Consider the following 24,914-nt stretch of genomic DNA (forward strand, 5'->3'; position numbering starts at 1 on the left):
TCAATTTGTGTCAAACGCTTTTACAATCTATTTATTTATTTATTTATTTATTTATTCATGTTTTCTTTAAAAGCAGGGTTGTCCCGTTCAGAGCCCCAATGGCCTGCTTTGCAAGGGAGCCCTGCATCACATACAAAGGTTACAAAATCAACGAATTACAAATAATATCGGGTAACATATATACAAGAAAAGTATCCTTCTCCTCCACCCCAGCGAATATCAGGCAGTTCTATACATAGACAGGAACAGTTTGTGAATTGTAAAGGCGTTATAATCATGAACACTACTACGCAGTCAGTGTTTCGAGCTCGACAGCTACCGGCTCTTCTGTAGGAGGAACGGCTTCTGTTCGAGGTTTTGTTCGTTTACTATCCATGCATCGGACACGGAGAACGTACAATCCTTTCAAAATGGCCTGAGCTAACAGCGTCGCAAAGGCCACTCCCACCACTGTTGCGGCCGCTATGCCCGGATCGTTTTCGAAGTCGAGAAGGGGAGAAACGGCGGGGTTTCCGAACGAATCCGTTCCCCCAGCCGCCCAGAAGATGACGATGAAGAGCAGGTAGATAAACATGAAAAAGAACGGGTAGACCACGTGTACGAAGCGGACGACGATCAGGGTGAGGAAGATTTCGATGAGGCAGACGACGGTGGGAAGGAGATGGACGCTGACGTATATGGCAAGGTTCAACGACCTCCAGTAGAAACCAGTTACGATGATGGAAGGAGTGGCAGAGAGGTTAAAGAGAAACCATTGAATCCGGTACCGATTTTTTTCTGAAAGTATACAACGAAAAATGACTGGGACCCCGTTTACAGTGCGAGGCTCGGCCGCGGCTCGGCCGCGGCCGAGCCCGCCTTCATTTCAGTGTAAACGCGCAAAAGGCCAAATGCGGGGCCAAAATTGGCCGCGCATTTGGCCACGCTCTGGAGGTGGTCTCGGCCGCGGCCGAGCCGCGGCCGAGCCCGGCCTTTTCTCAGTGTAAACGCAAACTGGGCCAAATGCGCGGCCAATTTTAGTCTGGCTTCCAAACCCTCTGCCCGTACTATTTCGTTATTCAAGATATTAACCCCCTCAACGTCGAAAACTAGTATAGTTTAGGGTGGTTTGTCCTGCAAAGGATTTTTCCTTCGGCAAAGGCCTTTGCCCGAACGGCGACTTCGTCGCCACGGAATCCGGTTGGCAAACTTTTAAGGGTCTGAAAACCAGATTATATCAAATTGCAGTTGTTTACAAGCAGAGCGCCACTACGACAGATTATTGAAAGGTTTGAATTAAAAGCGCGGCCGAGCCCGGCAGTGTAAACGGACAAAATTGCGGGGCTCGGCCGCGGCCGAGCCCATCCTCAATTGCGAGGCCGGGCCCCGCAATTTTGTCTGTTTACACTTCCGGGCTCGGCCGCGCTTTTGATTCAAACCTTTCAATATGTTGTCGTAGTGGCGCTCTGCTTGTAAACAAATGCAATTTGGTATTGTCTGGTTTTCAGACCCTTTGCCAAATGAATTCCGTGGCGACGAAGTCGCCGTTCGGGCAAAGGCCTTTGCCGAAGGAAAAAAATCATTTGCAGGACAAAACCACCTTAAACTATACTAGTTTTCGACGTTGAGGGGGTTAATATCCTGAACAGCGAAATGGTACATGCAGAGGGTTTGGAAGCCAGACTAAAATTGGCCGCGCATTTGGCCCAGTTTACGTTTACACTGAGAAAAGGCCGGGCTCGGCAGCGGCTCGGACGCGGCCGAGACCACCTCAAGAGCGAGGCCAAATGCGAGGCCAATTTTGGCCTCGCATTTGGTTTTGCGCGTTTACACTGAAGCGGGGCTGGGCCGAGCCGCGGCCGAGCCTCGCACTGTAAACGGGGTCTCAGATAGAAATATAGAATAACTGTGATCAGCACAAGAGAACTAATGAAAATGATCAATGACCCAATGATATACGCTTACCTCTTTGGTAGGCCTAATAATGGTAAAAGAGTTTGATAGAGCTGCTTCTTTCTTTTAAAATTATTGTCAGTTTCTTTAAAGAAATTGATTTCTATTCCTGTGTCGTAATCCAATTCATTCTATTACATATCTTAAATCAATTAAACCATGTCTTCAGCATCTAGAATGTTGCATCGTATCTTGAAAACGCTCAGCTAAAATGCCTCTTTTTCAGAGTCTTGTCTACCGATTCCAGGTGAACTTAAAAATTAAACGTGAGTTTTCATTTCAGTCTATTCTCTGTTCTCCTATACCACTTGTGACTAAAAGGCATTTCATTCCAGTATTTCTAGTTGATCTGATTAAAAAGAGTAAAATTTCTCGCTTTCGTTTTAACTCCCTTCTCCCCTGCCCAATTCCACTCCATTGAAACAAAACACTCTACCCTCAAAAGCTGAATTCGTCCTGCTCTTCATGAAGTCCATCACAGCATTAAAACAGGCAAGGCAAACATGGCATGTTGCAGGAATGTATGTCCAAAAAGGGAGGAAAAGGAGAAACTTCGGGCCCAGTGCCTCCACAGCGAGTACGACAGAAGCTATCCAAAACGCAAAGAAATAGGCGGCAATCGCGAATCGATAGAGGACGTACAACCAGAAAGGTACTCTTGGCTGAAAGAGAAAAAGACGATCACATTGATAATTGAAACCGTGTTTCAAAGAAAAGTTCAATGTTTTACTAGACTGTAATTTCAAACGGATTCTGTACTGTGAAGTGTGACTAAATTCAATCACTGAAGAGGTTTGACAAAAAAAAAAGACATTCGGTATTTTCAAGTGCAATTTCAATTTCGGTGCTAGTTGTAGGTGTTACTGCTATCCCAGCCCTACCATCGGTGTAAATCCAAAATTTGAAATCAGTCAGTGTTAGCGGCAAGTTGATCCCTTCAGTCTAAAAGAAGAAGAGGAGGAGGAGGAGGAGGAAGAAGAAGAAGAAGAAGAAGAAGAAGAAGGAGAAGAAGAAGAAGAAGAAGAAGAAACGAACTTCCTTCTCTCCCTCATTTTCGAAATAAAAGATAGGATTGCAGCATTGTAAATACTCTTTGATAAATGGTGGCAATATCTGTAATCATGATTTATGCAAGTGTTGTTTATATTCTACAGTTTTAGACACTGTGTTTTGCCAGCAGAGACAGTGTGGTATTTGTTGTACATAATAAATCGTTCTGAGCTTTTCAGTTCAATTCAATTCAGTTCAATAAATATTTATTTTCATCATTCACAAAATAAATAAACAAGATACAAACCATACAGCACACAGCTTTTTTTTTAATGCTCTCATGCACAGTCTGCTAGCAAACCATTCACAAAACGACAGTAGTCTTCACTCCGCTATTGGACGATTTTCTTAGTATCATCGATCGAAGGCACACGGCGCTTCGTCTGCATGATAAGTGCTGTCGCTCTACATACATTCATGTAACCGCCAATACAGTACAGTCCCGTTATAACGAACACGGTTATAACGAAAGTCCGGTTACAAGGAAGTAAAAATCCAGGTCGCGACATTACCCACTCTTTTTTTTTATTGTCCATTGTTCGGTTATAAAGAGATTTTGATATAACGAAAGAAAACCGCTGGTTCCGAGGACTTTGTTATAACGAGAGTCCACTGTACTCACGTGTTGTGTGGACACATCTTGTAGTCGTCTGCAACAAAGCTTGAAGTCTGTCCATTGCACGGAGTACCACTTTCTGCTGTCATCTTCACTATTCACTGTTGTCTGCACGGTTGTTGGCAACCTCTCTGAAACTATAGACAACATGAATAGGGAGTTTGTAAATCCTATTCATGTAAAGCGCGAGTTGCTTGTATTGTTTTTATGCCTCCGCCACGAATTGTCGCCGGAGACGTAATGTTCGTCCGTCCGTAATTGACTTTGTGGACAGCGTAACTTTAAGCAGAACTCCGAATGATTTTCAAACTGTACCATTTGAACATCTATAAAGTGGTTGTGCTGGGTACAAAGTTTCAGAATTTACAGTGATTGTGATTAGAAATAAGAATAGTTTCAAAATTCATTAACAAAAATCACAATGAACGGGGATGATGACAAAGCAGCTTTGCATAAGAATTCATGATTGGAAGCTGAAGAAAGCATGCAGGACAAAAGAAGAAGCATGCATAAATTCTACACATGTGTTGCTAAGCAAGTCACACAATATGATAATGTGAAGTACTTAGCTACATTACCGGAATATGGGTCTCCTATGTCATCATCCTTGATCAGTGTAATTTGTTCCGGGTTTTTCTTAAGTATTGGCTATCTGATCATCGACCACAATACATTCCAAAAATCTAGACAATATATGGAACTATCGATTTACGTACTCACATGATGTGAAATTATGAAAAATCGTCTGGAATTCCCCTTTAAGAACCGCTTTTTACAAAGGGATCGTATAGTTTTGCTTAAGGCCTAACTTCATATTTGTAATATTTCTTTAGTTAGATAATGAACAACCTCTAATGAAATATGAAAGAGCATGTAAATCCAAGAGGAATTCAGCATCTAATTGATGAAAATTGGTTTTTGAAATGGTCTACATAATATCGAAAACAGAGCATTCCTAATAAAAGGTGGGACCAACTTTTATCATGATAGCTTTACTTCACTTTGTTTTTGGATGTTCCAGCCATTCCAAAACAGATTTTCATCAAATAAAATTTGAGGTCTACTTAGAATGGTATACTCTGTACTATTTGTTAAGTGGTTTCTTGGTATCCTGCAAAAAGTTAAAAGTCCAATCCTCATGTCAACCAATACTGTATCATCCCTTTGAGGTATCCGAATGAAACTTGACATAAACTATGTATGAGTGGACAGAGATGCGCCCATCAACTTTTGGATGCACATTACCTGATATCAAAGGACTAAATGCTTAAAATTTTCCTGTTTCCGTATCTCTACCATGCCTGAAGTTCTATCAATGAAACTATCAATCTAATATACATGCTTTACCAGATAAATTTTTCCTAGAGAAAGTTTTGGACCAAGTACAAGTAAAATGTGAAAATAAAATTTACCTTTTTTTCCTTCCAAATTGGAAACGGCTAAAGGAATCTTTATGAAACTTTACTGTTTTGATAATGATTGTCTTGGCAATTTTTGGGTCAAAAGTAAATTGTCAAAGGTCATTTAAAAAAACTAACCTCCTACTATTTAGTGCTGATGTTGCAATATTTTCCCAATTGATTTGACCGTGGAAATTATTCAATGCCACTTCGTATATGCATTACAGCACAATGATTTTGTAGTGAAATATTTCTGCCATGGGGTCACAGGTCAAAGGAACATGTTTAAATGTCACTTCTTTTTTCCATATTTTGAAAATAGCAAAAGAATTGTTGTGGAAATGGGGCGTTACCAGTTATTACCAGTTGTGATTATTCGATGAAAGTTATTTGTCATGGGTCAAATGGTAAGGGTCAAATGTTGAGCGAAAATGCTCAAATTCCAGAATACTTATGCTCTTTGAATCAATCTAGCCACCGAAATGAAATCTGATTCAGGAATCTATACACACTCAACACACTTGGAGTTTGCAACGTCAAACTTTCAAACATGTAATTTCAATATTTTGCCAATCACGTCAAACTGTATGTCGTCTTTCTATACATTGTCAAGATGTACTGTAGACCTTTTAAAAGAATAATGTCAGATGGCGGGGACACAACACATTTCTACTCAAATTCTATCGCTGAGTTTGTCAGGAAACTCAAGCAGACAAGGCAGAAGTGGTTGAATTAACTCTTAACCCAACAATACCCAAATTCGATCTTATTACTAAAACTATACGAAGGGTGGAGAATGCTTCAGACATCCTTGTTAATTCCATTTCACTCGTTCTGTGAAGAAAACAAACAATCAAACAAATGACTGAATAAATATAGAGACACAAAAACGACACCTGTTTGCTGTAGGTAGTCCTGACCACGTTTTTGCAGAAATTTTCGAACAAGGAAAAATAGGATGGATACGGCAGCAAGTATACCAACAACTAGTCCAATGATGAGACCGACATGATCACGTTTTTCTGAAATTTGATATAGACAAAACAAGAGATGTTATTTATTAATAACTAGATTTAGAAGTCATTTACTAAGTAGATAAATACCCCGATAATTTTACAGCAACAACGCATTTTTCGAAGTGCCAAAAACGTAGTTGACTTCACGGGTACAAGCGTTGCACACAAAATTATATCTTAATTGGCCCCTGTCTTTACTCAGCGAGAGAAATTATTTCTTTTTGTATACATACATGTAGGTTTATCTAGTGAAATAGAATATTATATGATTGCATGGCCAACCTGAGAATTCCTCGTGATAAATCTGAATCAAAATATTGTTCGATTATGTATACGCCTATTTATAGATACTGATTTGTCCTACATGTTTTTGGTAGTGACAGCAGAAGTTACATGACTCGTTATAATCTAAAAACATAAAATTGATAGCTTTTCACAAAACCTGATATAGGCAGAAGAGTGATTTCTTTGGTCGACGTTCCATTAAGCGCGTCACCGGTAGCAGTGCACTTGAATTTCTGCTCTGTTCCATGGTCGGCTGAAACATTGATTTTCTCGAACCTCTCGTATGTGTCGTCAGATAGTGTAGTCTGTCGAGAAGCCATGGATTTTAGTCTCTTTCCAGAATCATCGGTCCATATCATAGAAACATCAGGTTTGAATCCACTCACGACACAGGTAAGCGTAATGGAAGAAGTGTTGGAGGGAGTTTTGTACGTACATCTTCTTTGGTCAGACCTGTTCTTCTCGACGCATTCCTCGATTTCATGTTTTGATGCCATCGCTAAAATCATACGGAAAAAAAGGAAGGTCATGAGACGACACACACTTTCTACTCAAAGTAATTTTCTTACTTACAAATAACGAAGACAGTTTTGACTGACTTCGATTATCTCTTTCTAGAAAACAGAATTACATATTTGCGGTATAGTTTGCTATTCTACAAAATAACGCTAAAAAGTGAAAAATTCTCGACGATGGATATTTGGCCAGAGTATAAAAGATGTATGAAGCATATCTAAAAGAGAGAAACAAATCCTTTATTATATATTCAGTTGGCTATCGCATTGTGTGAGATGATTTACAGACATCATGTCACAATGAATTTTAACTCATCCAGTTGACATGTCCACCGAGCTGATGCCTTGCTTTTATCAAATTCTTTCATAAGTTAATGCAAACCAATGAAGAAAAAAAAAATCAAATCCCCTGCATGATGTAGCAAAATATCACTTACAGTTAACTGTCAAGAGGACGTAACTTTCGAAATTCTCCAAATTCTTCAGAACTACACGACAAACGTAAAGACCCTCATCTGCCACTTTCAAGTCGGTGATGACGAGGCTAAAGTTCTTGTCGATGTCGAACCCTTTCTCCCGGCTCTCAAAGTTCCCGTCAATAAATTCAGCCTTGGTCAGTTGCTGCAGCTGTGAGATGCTCTCCTTTACCCAGGCCACAATTGCAGGATCCCCTTGGAAGTGACATGGCAGCCGGATGTCTTGCCCTTTCCATCCCCGAACGGTTGGGAGAGTGTCTACCACTGAGAACATGGTGATGGAAATTTGAGTATTAGCTAATGCGTTGTCCTCCCAAAACATCTTTGGCATTTAAAAGGGATGACACAGTTTCGGTTGAGATGGGGCTTCAAGGTTCCAACATTTTGTTCGTTTGTTTGTTTTTTTTTGTGATGATTTTTTTTTTTGAGATTATGATTATGAGATTATGAGAAACCTCGAATGAAATATGGAAGAACAGTAAATTCTAAACGAAATTAATCCACAGTTTATTTGATGAAAATCGGTTTCGAAATGGCTGAGATACCCAAAACAAAGCGGTCGTAATCATCAAGGTGGGATCCATCCTTTAGTAGGATCGCTTTGTTTTACTTTGTTTCTGGATATCTCAGACATTTCAAAACCAGCTTTCTTCATCTATAAACTCTCTGAATTGTATGCTCATTAACATTTCATTAAGTGGTTTCTAAGTATCTCACAAAAAGTTAAAAGCCGAATCCTCACCTCAACCAATACCACTACCATCCCTTTAAGCACTGTTACATCGAGTCTGCACTAAAACAATTGTGCTAAAATCTTGTGAAGTGTTTTATTGCAGGTTAAGTAATATCTTAGCAAGAGCAGGATAGCATCACCGCAGGTTGGAGGTTTATGTTTTTAAAAAAGTCTGTACGTATAAGATTTACTATACTCTCTGCATCTATGAATGTAATATATCGATGCATGTACTTGAATTTGTATTGACGTACAATATGTTCTACCTTCCACCTTTCTGTTTATCTCTATCATTATTGTTGTCTTCCACTGAAACGTATCTATATTTAATTAGGTTCCTACCACCAATGATAGGAAGGTCTATCCACAAATTTCATAGGCATTTTATTTCTTTCTATCCCCTGTATTATATCACGCCATATTGGCAGACGTGTGCCTTCAGATTGTATGCATCAGGTTGTGATACAGGTCAATAACCAGCCATATATGTTATTGTCATTGCAACTGTAATTAAATTGTGTCTAGTACTGAGTTTTGTAATTACCTGAATTGTATGTGTTCAATTTGTGTGGTGTTATACGTGAAAAAAAGTGGAAAGAAAATTTAATTTGAAGTAAATCAAGAAACCAGGCTCTGCGATCCATTTCCCTTTGGACCGAATCAACTATTTTTTTTTTCATTTTCACTGATACATTTGACACAAAACGAACACATAAGTTTGGAATACAAATTGGTAATGATAAACGCATATTACTGAGAGGCTTAGATAACTAGTTTTGAAGTAAGCAAATGCAACCTTATAAATAACGTTAAACAAATTACATGCATGATCCCAGGGAACGAAACAGAAATTAAAGTGATATGCAATTAAGTAATTCTACTAAATCTTACTAATTTCAGAAGGACCAACCTACTGGACAACTAGTTGTTTGTATAATATGGTTTCCTTCGGAAAGAGAGAAAAATTGAGGTAGGTTATATACAATGTAGGCTAAGAGAAACATAGAAGTAGAACACAGAAATACAATGCACCTACGTATGAGTATGTGCATGAAATAAAACACACATAGACCATGCAGACACAGTACTGATAGAATGTACACATACATCATATTTGCACTGATGCAGAGGTTAACAGTTACTTTCTATCAAAGTTCGTCCTGCATTATTACATTCTTACGGGATACATTAATTTTTAAACAAACCAAGCGAAATTTCACTGAAATCAGGCAAGGAACAAGGACGGTATACAATTTCAACTCCAACAGTGGTATTGGATACGGGCATGTTCTATGTCTACAAATAAGATAAGTGATGCTTAACAATTAATGCTTAAACTAGAAGTTATCTCGATGATCTGCCTACAAGGGGTACACGTCACGAGACCGACACCCACGAGTCATACAGCCCAAGAGTCAAAGAGCTCACGAGTTATATAGCCCATGAGTTATACAGCTCACGAGTCATATAGTCCATAAGTTCGACACTAAGCTAACAAGGCCCACGAGACCGACACGTTAAGCCCCGTGTTGCATCTGTCGAACTCGTGGGCTGTTTTCACCTAGTGTTGAGCTCATGGGCTGTATGACTCACGGACCTCTTTTCAATGTCGAACTCGTGGGCTGTATGACTTGTGGGTGTCGGTCTTGTGGGATGACTCCCTACAAGTTTTCCCTCAAATCCAAGGTGTGAAAAACTTAAAAACCCGAAAACAATTAGATTGCGTCCTTTCTAGGAAATGTCAGTGCGAGACTGGAAGAAATTAGCAACAATGACTTCAAAGAGGAGGGGTGCGATTACTACATTGTCTGAGAAAACGGCAACAACCAATGATTGTGTTATGTACGCCACGTAATAGGAGGGTTGAAAAGATATGATATCTCGTCTTCTTTAATAACCATCAAGCATATAGATATACGGCTGCCGGCGTTGATCTACCTTTGTGGAACAATGCAAAGATCAGCGCCCATAGTCTGCGTAAAAGTACAATACACGACCCCGTTCGGTGGCAGGTTGTAACGAGGTTCTCATCATTCACTGAAGTTGACGTATCTTTCACGCATCGTGGACCTTCACACACACCTGGGGCCTGTCTTATAAAGACTTGTGATAGAAATCAATCACAAGTTTCTTGTGAGCTGCAATGCAAGTTGCGATTGATTTGGGGACTTGTGATTGATTTGAAGGCTTTATAAGACGGGTCCTGCAATAGCAGACCAGGTCCTACAATTGCATACTTACAATCCCACAAGTCGTATGTGAAACAGAGGTGTCCGGCAAGGACTTTTAATTCAGGCAAATAATGATGTGTATTTTTTGTGCAGTAAAATTAACCTTCGCTCGATGAGCTAATTGAAGATGTTGAATTGTAACAGACCATTTTAGAGTCCTTCACCCTGGTTTTATTCCAGACTCTGAATCTTCATGCATATGATTATCTCACTCAGCCCGCCCCTCATTGCAACCGATTCAGAACACAACAGTTAAGATATATCACATTCATGTCCTTCCCCTTACCGACAATTATTCAATCGTAGGCCTATAAACAATTATTGATCATGTCATAAAGCAATGTTCCTTGGTCACTCAAAAGGAGAATGTCAGCATAATTATAGAGACTGATATTGTCACATTACTATTAAGCAGAGTGTAAGCTAATCCCCATGCATGGGATAGACCAAACTGTCACTTCGCATCTTAGTTTAACCAGTGTCAGACTTGTACAGGTAACACATTTACATTTAATGTTCCCCCGGCCTCCATTCCAGAGACATACAGCTGACCATTGATAACAAATTTCTTTCATCAGAGTCAGGACACTTTTTACAAAATTGCTATGTATTATCTCCAAGATATGAGTTTTCCCAGCACTTCGAAACACTTTCCAATATGTGCATTAATTGTCTCCCAGAATGAATCTTGGCAGCAGTTTGGGCATTTCTCATTAGATCCTTTTTTCTTTTTTTTTCAAGGAGGATTCATCTTCAGATTGTTTTACTTTTAACCTCCGGATGGTTTGGCAGGACGGACGTCATGTATACCTTAATGTCCAGAAATACATCGGAAAAATATAGCATCCAAAAGTATACCCTTAATTCCTTCAGATATGAATGTGTTCATCTCATCCACATTCATCATGAACTTTGTCTCACAGAGCTGCAAAATTCATTACTTTTTTATGCTTCGCTGGCTCTGAACAGCACGATATATGGGATAATCTAATCTACACCTTTTTTGTTTTTTTTTAACATAACTCAAAGATACATTCAAAAAGACAGAAAAAAAAGAAAAAAAAAGGAAACAGAAATTTGCCTCAATTGACTCAATTAGATTCATTTCGCTCAGTTCATATCAACATAACTTACTTTAACTATCCATGATAAGCTAGTCTTATGGATTTAAAATTTCATTTCCATAAGATGCACTGATACATAAGCTAATTCTTTTACCCCCGGTAAAATCTGCTGTGCCTTTTTTATTTTTGTCATCATTACTGCTACTATTGCCTCGGCCAAGGCTGTGATTAGACTTAAAAAACAACAAAAAAACCCATAATTCGCAGTTATAGATTTGTTCCTGTCGTGTCGTCAAGTCAGTTTTTTTTTTTTTTTTTTTTTGGGGGGGGGGGGTTGTTTGTTTGTTTGATTGTTTGTTTTTACAAGTAGTCATGTTGCTGTCCCAGTCTTGTCTCTTGTTAATAGTTTGCTGTTGTTTTGTGTGTAACTGTTTGTCCGTCTGTTCGGTGTATGGGCTCCCAAACCTTCTGCGCCGCTTGGTTGCTGTTTTCATATCAATCTTTGCACCAAATCCTATTAGCTAAGAGGGGCCCACATTCTACAAGCTCTGTCTTTTCAGTGGGTCCCTCCTTTTTTTCACACAATGCGTATTGACAATTATTTCACTTTCCTTATTTTACCAACCATTGGAATGCATCCTTACTGTTAATCTTTAAATATTGTTTTCTTTGTGTAAATTTACCTCATTTTTTGTCACTGAAGAATGTGAGATTTATGTTTATATATTATTTCCGTGTGAAAAAACGAAATGATTTTGAACTGAACTGAGCTAAACATATAAATATTGATCATAAACCAAAAGAAAAGAAAAACAACTTCTAAATTTTTGAATATGTATAAAACGTGTTTCTGAAAAATCGTATAATCATATCAAAGAATATGGAAAATTGTTAGTTAAAGTGAGTTCATGGAGTGAATATCGTATCAGGTTTATCTCTGCTTACTCTTTTAATTAACGAATCTTTACGACATACGAAAATCGGAAATCAGAATGAGGATTAACAAAACCTGATCCTTACAGAATCGTCCCACGTCCTAAACGATCGCGCAGATGAGTCATTTGTAAATTCTATCTGGGCCTCAGAATACTCTGCTAATACATCGATTTGATACGTAGAATTAGCGAACAGCGACCCAAACACCTACAACCATGTTTGGATGAGAAAATTACTTTGGGTCAAATCAACAGGGAAAACCAGTTGTTTTACAAGTATAAGATGAATGCATCTGATGAAATCAAAATGAGCGAAAATGTGAAACTGTACAACATGACTGAAATAAGTGTCATTCTCCATCAACCCAAATGCTGGTGAGGACATTACATTCATAATGCAAATTCATGACAATTAAAGCCACAATTACCTTCTGCAGTGGGGCCACAGAACACAGAAGCAGTCACTGTTGATAACAGAACGAGGATGGATGTTTTATCCATCACAGGCAGACATTAACGAGGGAAATTTAAGCAAAATCAAGTGAATAACATCTCGATCGTATGGCCGTGCAAGGCTCTCAATAAGTCTATACTGAAAATATGATCATCGTCACACTTCTTACAATGTATCCTTTCGAGTCGAGCGCAGCGGCGGTCCCCTCGCAAAAAAATGCAGCGTGGGGAGGGGAGGGCGGTATACCGCTTCCTCCCGCCATCAGCAGTTTAATCGCCATATACTTTGTTGAAGTCTCCGTTTCTTGCAAACTGCGTGGCATAAATCATATCCGTTTCCCTGGAGATGTGGCTCATGTTCACCGGAGGATATATTGTATGTGCACATTTGTTCGTTTGTGACGAGTGCATAATGATGATTTCAAATAAAGCACAGAACGATTTCTGTTTCACAACAAAAGGCTTTTTGATTCATCTCCCGCGGCCAAAGTCCAAACTGTATGTTATTTGTTGAGCTCTACCAATGCGGTTAATGCGCATGCAGCCTGGTTGTGCATGAAAGAGCATACATCTATCACCATTGCCATGATGAATAAAGTGGTGCCAGCTATTAAACCAGTTACAATACTGATGTCAATGAAAATGTGACTGGCACTCTATACATAATATAGAGCATCAGATCCATAAGTGCGTTAACGGTGCTGTTTACCAGTGGGAGCAGTGACGGATGTCTCTTTTTTTTTTGTCTGGATTTGCAGGTGCATGTGTTCTCTTCTCTATTAATACTTCCCCGTCTCTTCTGAAGACACTAAATGCATGATTTTCTAAAACTGTTTAACCGTGTACCATTGTCATTATACATTGATCCACATTTGTCATTACTGCCAAAATGATAACGGCTCATCCGCTTACAACATGTGGCTTATCCGACCCCCAGACTTGCATGAGAGAAGAATTTTCAATATCCATATACATTTGTGTGTGTGTGTGTTTGTATTTTTGTTTCGCTATGTTTCGGTAATCTGATGTACCCGTGCTCCTCATATCAATATGTAGCTCGAATTTAATTGGGACCTACGCTCCACAAGCTTGCTTTTTAGTAGGTTCTTTCATATTTCTTTTTCATTCCCATATTCCAACTTTTATCGATCGACCACTATGTGTTATATATTTACTCTCTTCGAGTGAAAATTTTCACTCTAAAAAGAGTGAATACAAAAAAGAGTGAATTTCGAGTGAAATTGGAGTGAATTTTGAGGTTCATTTTCCTCATTTTGGAGTGACCAACAAAATCTTCGAGTGATCCCTGACGATCGACCACTCGAAATTCGCTCTTTTTTGTAGAGTGAAAATTTTCATATTTTTTTTAGAGAGTACTGTATTCTATGTATGTTTCCTAGTTGGACATCATGTATTATTTAACATTGTTACATTTGATGTATTTTTATTATCAATTGAGAAATATGAAAATAAATAAATGAAATTAAATGATATTTAAAACACTTTTGAGTTATCACATTTGATGCATCATGTGTAGGTCAGTTGCATCATAAAACATCCTACCGTATAAAAAAGTCGCAATTAAGCTTTAGATATCACTTTTTCTTAATATGCCATAACTGTAGACCTAGAGACAATATTATTATAAATATGGTTTACATCTCGTGTATTAAACAATACTTAACATTGATTATACTGATTAACATTTTACATTGGTTGTTTTTATTCCCTAACTCACATTCTAGAACTGTTTTGAAGCACTAAAGCTGGGTTTTTGTTTCATCTATACAAATAGTAAATAATGCCTTTAAAAGCAAATGCATCTGGCTAGACACATGATTTTGAAACTGCGTTTAGTGTCTTACATTTTGCCAGGAGTTAAAACGGTAGTCGTGATTACACACACGGCTTTGAAAGTTTCATAATAAACAAACGCAACAACAATCTCAAACACGGTTGAAATGACGTCACTGTTATGACGTTGCGCTTTGACATGGCATATCATGTACACACACACACACACACAGGCATATATACATAAATATATATATAATGAAGAGCTTGCTTCCAAATGGCGCAAAATCCATTGAAAAATAATGGAATTAGCGCCTTTTGGAAGCAAGCTCTTCATATAATACAGTCATGTATATAAAGGTCTGGTCGTTTAAAAGCGATGGCCCGGAGGCCCTACATAATATCTTTTGGTGGCGCCGCATCGCCACCAGTCAAATTATTCCTAATTGTACCTAAATTATACTTAAATTCCAAAAAAAAAAAATCTATCTCTTTGTTGTCTGATAGATCAGCTGAAAATAGAAATTGAAGTGTTACATTTCAAATTCAAAGAAAAGAATAATAATTCAAATTTATGAAATTCTTCCGTCGAGATGTTTTCATTGCAACCGATTGACAATTGCCCTACATCGACGTAAATAAGCATTGAATTGATCAGTGTTTTAGTACAGTTGCCATGATAAAAAAAAAAAAAAAAAAATCATGGGCTTACATACTCGAACAGGATTCGAAGCTGCCCGAGTAGATGACGCCTGTCCGGAAATCAGGAGGTTGTAGGTTCGAATCCTGCTCGAGTGTGTACGCCCATGATTTTTATCATGGCTACTACTAAAACACTGATCAAGTCAGTGCTTATTTACGTCGATGTAGGGCAATTTGTCAATCAGTTGCAAAGAATAATGATGTCGAGCCGACTATAAATATATACAAATACGACTCTACCATGTCTACTGGATCTACCGAAATCAAGATTTGGATTTAGCACCCTCAAATAGGATAAAACCACAATTTTCCTCTTCAATATTTTGTCACTATTTATAAGGAGATATATGGTTATTTCAGATTTAAGCGGCATTCCAGAGACATACAGCTGACCATTGATAACAAATTTCTTTCATCAGAGTCAGGACACTTTCTACAAAATTGTTATGTATTATCTCCAAGATATGAGTTTTCCCAGCACTTCGAAACACTTTCTAATATGTGCATTAATTGTCTCCCAGAATGAATCTTGGCAGCAGTTTGGGCATTTCTCATTAGATCCTTTTTTTTTTTTTTTCAAGGAGGATTCATCTTCAGATTGTTTTACTTTTAACCTCCGGATGGTTTGGCAGGACGGACGTCATGTATACCTTAATGTCCAGAAATACATCGGAAAAATATAGCATCCAAAAGTATACCCTTAATTCCTTCAGATATGAATGTGTTCATCTCATCCACATTCATCATGAACTTTGTCTCACAGAGCTGCAAAATTCATTACTTTTTTATGCTTCGCTGGCTCTGAACAGCACGATATATGGGATAACCTAATCTACACCTTCTTTTTTGTTTTTTTAACATAACTCAAAGATACATTCAAAAAGACAGAAAAAAAGAGAAAAAAATAGGAAACAGAAATTTGCCTCAATTGACTCAATTAGATTAATTTCGCTCAGTTCATATCAACATAACTTACTTTAACTATCCATGATAAGCTAGTCTTATGGATTTAAAATTTCATTTCCATAAGATGCACTGATACATAAGCTAATTTTTTTACCCCCGGTAAAATCTGTTGTCCCTTTTTTATTTTTGTCATCATTACTGCTACTATTGCCTCGGCCAAGGCTGTGATTAGACTTAAAAAACAACAAAAAACCCATAATTCGCAGTTATAGATTTGTTCCTGTCGTGTCGTCAAGTCAGTTTTTTTTTTTTTTTTTTGGGGGGGGGGGTTGTTTGTTTGTTTGTTTGTTTGTTTTTACAAGTAGTCATGTTGCTGTCCCAGTCTTGTCTCTTGTTAATAGTTTGCTGTTGTTTTGTGTGTAACTGTTTGTCCGTCTGTTCGGTGTATGGGCTCCCAAACCTTCTGCGCCGCTTGGTTGCTGTTTTCAATCAATCTTTGCACCAAATCCTATTAGCTAAGAGGGGCCCACATTCTAAAAGCTCTGTCTTTTCAGTGGGTCCCTCCTTTTTTCACACAATGCGTATTGACAATTATTTCACTTTCCTTATTTTACCAACCACTGGAATGCATCCTTACTGTAAATTTTTAAATATTGTTTTCTTTGTGTAAATTTACCTCATTTTTGTCACTGAAGAATGTGAGATTTATGTTTATATATTATTTCCGTGTGAAAAAACGAAATGATTTTGAACTGAACTGAGCTACACATATAAATATTGATCATAAACCAAAAGAAAAGAAAAACAACTTCTAAATTTTTGAATATGTATAAAACGTGTTTCTGAAAATCGTATAATCATATCAAAGAATATGGAAAATTGTTAGTTAAAGTGAGTTCATGGAGTGAATATCGTATCAGGTTTATCATTGCTTACTCTTTTAATTAACGAATCTTTACGACATACGAAAATCGGAAATCAGAATGAGGATTAACAAAACCTGATCCTTACAGAATCGTCCCACGTCCTAAACGATCGCGCAGATGAGTCATTTGTAAATTCTATCTGGGCCTCAGAATACTCTGCTAATACATCGATTTGATACGTTATTAGCGAACAGCGAACCAAACACCTACAACCATGTTTGGATGAGAAAATTACTTTGGGTCAAATCAACAGGGAAAACCAGTTGTTTTACAAGTATAAGATGAATGCATCTGATGAAATCAAAATGAGCGAAAATGTGAAACTGTACAACATGACTGAAATAAGTGTCATTCTCCATCAACCCAAATGCTGGTGAGGACATTACATTCATAATGCAAATTCATGACAATTAAAGCCACAATTACCTTCTGCAGTGGGGTCACAGAACACAGAAGCAGTCACTGTTGATAACAGAACGAGGATGGATGTTTTATCCATCACAGGCAGACATTAACGAGGGAAATTTAAGCAAAATCAAGTGAATAACATCTCGATCGTATGGCCGTGCAAGCCTCTTATACTGAAAATATGATCATCGTCACACTTCTTACAATGTATCCTTTCGAGTCGAGCGCAGCGGCGATCCCCTCGCAAAAAAAATGCAGCGTGGGGAGGGGAGGGCGGTATACCGCTTCCTCCCGCCATCAGCAGTTTAATCGCCATATACTTTGTTGAAGTCTCCGTTTCTTGCAAACTGCGTGGCACAAATCATATCCGTTTCCCTGGAGATAGGGTTTATGTTCATTGGAGGATATATTGTCTGTGCCCGTTTGTTCGTATGTGACGAGTGCATGATAATGATTTCAAATAAAGCACAGAACGATTTCTGTTTCACAACAAAAGGCTTTTTGATTCATTTCCCACGGCCAAAGTCCAAACTGTAATGTTATTTCTTTAGTTCTACCTGTGCGGTTAATGTGCGTGCAGCCTAGCTTGCTGTGCATGAAAGAGCATACATCTATCATCATTGTCAAGATGAAAAAAGTGGTGCCAGCTAACCAGTTACAATAATGATGTCAATGAAATTGTGACTGGCACTCTATAGAGCATCAACGGTACTGTTTACCATTGGGAGCAGTGATTTAGAAATGTTCGAGTTATTACATTTGATGCATAATTATGTGTACGTCAGTTGCATCACACAACATCCTATCGTATAAATATTTCGCAATAAAACTTTAAATATAAGGAGATACAACTTTTTCTCAATAAACCATAACTGTAGACGGTATATTCTAGAAACAATTTTATGATGATTATTGTTCACATCTTGTATATTTAACAATATTTAACATTGATTATACAGGTTCAAATTTTTACACTGGTTGTTTTTATTCCTAACTCACATTTTAGAACTATTTTGAAGCACTAAAGAAAGGGTTTTTGTTTCATCTGCAAATGGTAAATAATGCCTTTCAAAAGCAAACGCATCTTACACTATACGTGATTTTGAAACTGCGTTTTGTGGCTTACATTTTGCTAGGAGTTAAAACGGTAGTCGTGGTTTATACACACACGGCTTTGAAAGTCTCATATAAACAAACACAACAGCAATCTCACTCACGGTTGAAATGGCGTTGCGCTTTGATATGGTATATCATGTACACACATATATATATATACACACACACAGAGGCATATGCTATATATATATATATATATATATATATATATATATATATATATATATATCACACACACACACACACACACACAGAGGCATATGCTTGCTATATATATATATATATATATATATATATATATATATATATATATATATATATATAAAGGTCTCGTCGTTTAAAAGCGATGGCCCGGAGGCCCTACATGATATCTTTTGGTGGCGCCGCAGCGCCACCTATCAAATTTTTCCTAATTATACCTAAATTATACCTAAATTCCTCTTCGTTGTCTGATAGATCAGCTGAAAATAGAAATTGAAGTGTTACATTTCAAATTCAAAGAAAAGAATAATAATTCAAATTCATGAAATTCTTCCGTCGAGATGTTTTCATTGCAACTGATTGACAATTGCCCTACATCAACGTAAATAAACACTGAATTGATCAGTGTTTTAGTATAGCAGCCATGATAAAAAATCATGGGCTTACATACTCGAACAGGATTCGAACCTGCCTGAGTAGATGACGCCTGTCCGGAGATCAGGAGGTTGTAAGTTCGAATCCTGCTCGAGTGTGTACGCCCATGATTTTTATCATGGCTACTATTAAAACACTGATCAAGTCAGTGCTTATTTACGTCGATGTAGGGCAATTTGTCAATCAGTTGCAAAGAATAATGATGTCGAGCCGACTATAAATATATATACAAATACGACTCTACCATGTCTACTGGATCTACCGAAATCAAGATTTGGATTTAGCACCCTCAAATAGGATAAAACCACAATTTTCCTTTTCAATGTTTTGTCACTATTTATAAGGAGATATATGATTATTTCAGATTTTAGCGGCTATATGGAATAACTGAAAATAGGGCGAAACCAATTCATTTTTTATTTCTTCGCCTTCCACGAGGAAATACTAACAATATTGAAATTTAAATAAGAGATGCAATAGTAATTGCTTCAACAAGATTCGGATTCAGCACCTTCGAAATAGGGGAATCCAATGGATCTGTTCATCTTAAACTATGCCAAGAGACTCGAGGAGCTTATGTTTTCATCACCGTATGTTTGTTTGTCCGTGTGCAAAATGACTCAAAAAGTTGTAAACGTATTTGGATGAAACTTGCAGGAAATGTTGAGAATGACACAAAAAACAGATCATCTAATGTTGGAGGTTATTCGGAAATTTTTATGGATTTTATGAAGGATTTTCGATATTTCGGCAGGTAGGGTAATGAACTCGAAAGTTCAAGTTGCGCATTTTTGAGGTTTTCATACGCGCATTGAAGTGCGTGCTCTAGTTTCATTTTATATTTCCCTTTTGTTTGTTTTTTCTGTTCACCATACATCGTGTATACGAGGTGTGTGTCATGAAATATTTATTTCAAACGCAAACTTCAAAATAAGAGGTTTCACCTTCAAAGTGATCTATCTGGAATAATATAATGTAACTGTGATCTAGCTCTCTGCAGCCGTTAGATTTTTTTTTCTACATAATTTTGATTACACATCCTCTTTTTCAGGTCGTTCAGCAATACGCACAGAGCAACTAACAAACTTGAAGTTACTTTTACTGATGGGGAAAACTGTGTCAGAAGCGCTGAGATTGCTATCTGTGCCACAGCAAGTGTACGGAGATGAGACAATGTCACGCACGTGTGTTTTTGAGTGGTGCAAGAGGTCAAAGAAGAACGAGAGGACGTGGAAGATGACCTCAGGAGCGGAGGACCTTCAACGACCAGGACGGAGGTCAACATTGAGCTCTTCAGGCAGATGGTAGTATGGCGCACGTCGGCTGACTGTTTGAATGATGGCAAGTGAGCTGGTCACGAATCGGGACAACGTCTGGAAGATTCTCACTGAAGATCTGGACATGCAGAAAATCTGCACAAAGACAGGGCCATAACTCCTGAGTGCTTAGCAGAAGAATCGACACATGCAAGTTTCATGGTCGCTGATGTCTCTGGTTTCCCATTTTCATTTTCATCCAAGCTTAATTCAAACAAGTGAACACGTTACACGGGGGAAAAGAGTTCAATCATTTATATCATTGTATTTTGCCACCTGAGTCTCAGTCCTGTAGAGTGACATCTTAAATAAAATGGAACATGCCAACCCTCAATATTAATGTTTTGGTGTTGGTTGAATGCGTGATTGAGTTTGGAGATATTATTGATACTACATGTATTGATACACACTGTATTTTGTGCTTTATATTCTACATGGTACAGCTGAAAAACTTCTCGTGTTTTCGTGGGAAAAAGTATAGACGCTGTTGCTCCAGTGCCATTCTGCCTGTAGTTAATATAGGCCCAACCACATGCGTGAATCGATAGATCAGTTCAGTTCAGTTCAATTCAAATTTATTTCTTGCTTTCACAATGAAGGATTCTCAATGAAATAATATATAAACACAAATCTCACTTTCATCAGTGACAAATATTACGCATGTAAATTCATACAAAGAAAACAATAACTTACAGTAAGAATACATTACGATGAATGGTAAAGTAACGAAAGTGAAATAATTGTCAATAAGCATTGTGTTAAAAAAAATCTTCGAGCGGATTTTGTTATTGTATCTTAGCATTGCCATGTACAAATACGTTATCCAAACGACGATGATCAACAGACCAACTGTCTCGTAATGCAATCGTGTAAGTCATGTCTGAATTTCAAATCTTGGCGCGAGTAGGATAGGTGGTATATCCCGATAGAATACCGAAAGACGTATAAGATCAGACATTTTCAGTCTTCATCCGTTTTCGGCATGTCAGCATCACCGGTATGGCGGTTTATTCCTAATTGGTCTATCGATTGAAGATTGTGTATTCTGCCACAGCGTATGCAAATATAGAGCATTGTGAGTGGAGCACACTGGGGGATTCAGTTAATGTATTTGAGAGTGAAGAACAAAAGAAACGACAACAACAATAAAAACTCAAGGTGTCGAGAGGTAGCGCGACCCTTTCTGCCACGAGTAATCACAACTCGCGAATCAGATATCAATAATTATTCTGTGCATGTATTCCTTCATACACACACACAAACACACACACTATAACGCACACGCACAAAATAAACACACATGCATTTGCAATGACATTCATAGACACAATCGAAATTTCAGTCTGCCGTTTGAAAAGAAATCCTTCCGCATGAAACCAGGGCGCCTTATGAATTAATCCATTGCTGCACATTGTGCCAGGGTCAGATGGCAAGTTAGATAACACCGATCGCTTGTTTCTGATAACAGAAAAAAAAGAGTAACCTTCGAAGTGCCGTGAAATCAACACGCTACAGACTTCTAAGTTACTCATGATCACACTCATTAAAACTTGAATTCAAATACGGGAGCCTGCTGATTTGCATATTGTAAATACCTGTCCAACTTCGAGCGATCTTTCAGCGATAGGGCACCCCGCTATTCCCGGAAATGATTAATTTGTTTGCTCCTTTCTTGACGACGAGAAATTAAACAAAGATGCTGAATATAGACAAAACTATTAAAACATTCTGTCTGAGTCTTTTTTCATGTGTGTGCCGGTGTGTGTGTGTGTGTGTGTGTGTGTGTGTGTGTGCGTGTGTGTGTATGTCGGCCCCCATGTTTTGCTGACACAGAAAGCGCACTCGCGCCGACGCATTTTATCATCTATGGCAACGAGAAGGGATGATGTAGTGGCATTGGACTCCTGCCACCGTTCTTACAACTGCTGAGGGTGTGATGCTCATGTTTGCCCTGAAGGATTTATTGCTGTTTTATCAGACAACGAATCAACAACTAGTCAGCTATTCGCCATGCGTCCACCAAGCTGACAAGTATTAATCAGTTTCAGGTATTCTGTTCCCACGTTTGCAGCGCACTGCTCGAATAACTACGTCAGAGAACGTATAAAGTAAATATCTTAAAACAAAGAGAAGAAGGCGCTTTGAATTTCATAAGCAAGGATTATTTCCCCCATTGGAATGTCTACAAAGAGTTGTATTCAAATGGGAAGGATATCGTTTTGCATGCCATCTCGTCAAATCTCCAAGCCTGACCAATGTTGTGATCAGATTGAGCTGATGAAATGTACTGCATTATGAGACTGAGTATGGATTCCACCTTGGATAAGAGTGTCGCCGTGAATAGGAGGGCTGCTATGCAAACGCCGACGCCATGAATCAATCTTCAGGTGATGGCATAACAACGGAGCCGTGGAAAGCTGTGGGACCAAGTACCGGCATCACGTCCGATCTTCCCGAGACAGTCGAGCTAAAGTGGCTCATGGTCGTGAGCGTTTTCCTAGCTTTCGTAGGAAATTGCATCAATATCTACATCATCCCGCAGCTCAATGATATCACGGACTCCAACAGAGTCCTGTACACCGGTCGGTCGGCCTTCGACCTTCTCATCAGCCTCCTCTACATGCCTTGTTTGAAACCGGCTTTCGCTGGTTACTGGATCTATCCCGACTGGTCCTGCAAACTCGTGGGCTTTCTGCTGGTCTACTCCTTCGGTATGGCGGAGGTCATCGTTGTCATGACGACCGCGGACCGGTTCTGCATCATCTATAAGCCGTTGCGGTATCCCACCCTGGCATCACGCAAGGTGACAGCAATTGTTGTCGGCATTGTGTGCATATTCTTCTGTCTGATACAAATCTTGCTTTACCAGGTGGCGGGAAACTCTTGGGACATCATTCGATTTCGAGTTTACGGAGTCTGTATGGTAGACTATTCAGTCCCTTACTTTGCCCCTTACACTCTCGCGGCTATGTCTTTTATCTTAATATCGGCAGCCGTCTTGATTTTTGTGTATGCCAAAATTACATGCATCGTGCGTAAACATGCTAGGCGAATAGCTGCTCAGAACAATGTAATCGGCCGTGATAATAGACTTGTGGAAGGAATGACATTGGTGAGATCAACAATCATAGCTTGCGTCACTTCCGGATTATTCATGGTTTCGTGGATACCTTATTCTGTGTGTGAGGTGATGGCTGCTGTGACCGGCCATCCAGTCTCGGTCTACGCGCTAACTGTCGCCGCTCGCCTCACCCTCTGCAATACGTGGTTCAACGTTTTCGTTTATTCATGGCTGAACAGGGAGTTTAGGCGGGTTCTGCTGAAAGTCGCCTGCAGAGTCAAACGCAGAGTTATGGAGCAAGTTTCCACCAGCGATGTGGGGTAGACGCCATCCTCTCCACTGCAACTTATGCCGCCTGTAGGGACCTAAACTGCTATCACTCCTTGATTTCTTTGGTCCTGCAGAAATGAAGAGAGACTTTATGACACAGAAACAAGAAAGGAAGCATAGAAAACGATGTCAAACAACGTCGAGGTTAATATCTCACCTTGATTCTGCAACGTTATTACCCCCCCCCCCATTATTGGAGTGATATACTTTTGCATGTAATTATAATGTAATATTAAGGAGAGTATGTTAAGAAAGTCAAGTCCATCCAACTTGATATAACATTCTACGGACCTGCCTAAGTTGAACTTCCATGCGTTCGTCAATGGCGATTGCAGTGCAAATGCGTGTAAATGTGTGTGGGTTTTTTTTCTTGGAATGGACGATGATCCCCACATTCTGCTTAAACATATTCTGAAAGCTGTTGAGTGGTAGATTTCAGCTGTTGGGTCTATAGGTCTTGCAAAATAATCTTAAGTTATCAAAATTCCTGCGTGAAAAAAAAAAGTTAAATTTCACAATGATGTCATCAGATTTCAAATTCATTCGACCGTATTTCACAGTCTCCTTGATCAACTTGTACCAAAATTTCAGTATGTCGTAGCTTAATTCTTAATCGTAATTATCCTTCTCTACATCCATCAAATCTAATGACGTTATCATGGTGGCAAAATCAATTGTAATTGCCCTTGTTAAATTTTACCATTTTACGTTTTATTATGACAGTGATTTTTTTTCTGACTTTATTCATTGAGAAGCAGTTTACTTTCATACCCCTGGTTGGATTTTTCCAAGATTTCAATATATTGTACCTGGCACTAGTTATCGAAACGTTGCCATTGTTTGTTAACTGGATATTGCAATCGTTTTTTGAAAATGTTGTTCGAATTTGAAACTCAGCCTTCAGTTTGTACGTGAGTACGGAGATTTTGTGTAATACTCATTGTGTGTGAGCAGAACCTCAAGCTTATCGTCCGCAAGTTCGGATATTATGTGCTCTGATAAATATTTCAGAA

General features: G+C 38.6%; 1 protein-coding gene across 1 annotated transcript; it reads right to left on the minus strand.

Annotated features, from left to right (window-relative positions):
- Nucleotides 1-286: 286 nt before the first annotated feature.
- LOC139734352 (protein rolling stone-like) lies at nt 287-7,564 on the minus strand. Its single transcript, XM_071645143.1, has 5 exons — nt 7,252-7,564; nt 3,605-3,735; nt 2,412-2,594; nt 1,423-1,445; nt 287-800 (listed from the first exon to the last, which is right to left on the minus strand). Exons 1-5 carry the CDS (start codon nt 7,562-7,564, stop codon nt 287-289), a joined length of 1,164 nt encoding a protein of 387 aa, XP_071501244.1.
- Between the last annotated feature and the right edge of the window lie 17,350 nt (nt 7,565-24,914).

This window comes from Diadema antillarum, unplaced genomic scaffold (assembly GCF_040938485.1).
Source record: "Diadema antillarum isolate AM-2024a unplaced genomic scaffold, OU_Dant_1.0 seq00000523_RagTag, whole genome shotgun sequence".
Classification (NCBI taxonomy): domain Eukaryota; kingdom Metazoa; phylum Echinodermata; class Echinoidea; order Diadematoida; family Diadematidae; genus Diadema; species Diadema antillarum.

What these genes read in the sequence shown, in the direction of transcription:
- LOC139734352 (XM_071645143.1), bottom strand. Translation starts at nt 7,564, where the DNA reads ATGTTCTCAGTGGTAGACACTCTCCCAACCGTTCGGGGATGGAAAGGG. An exon ending in CGTCCTCTTGACAGTTAACT is followed by an intron (nt 3,736 to 7,251) that starts GTAAGTGATATT and finishes TGTTGTCTATAG; the next exon opens with TTTCAGAGAGGTTGCCAACA. An exon ending in GCCACTACGACAACATATTG is followed by an intron (nt 801 to 1,422) that starts AAAGGTTTGAAT and finishes CGGGGTCCCAGT; the next exon opens with CATTTTTCGTTGTATACTTT.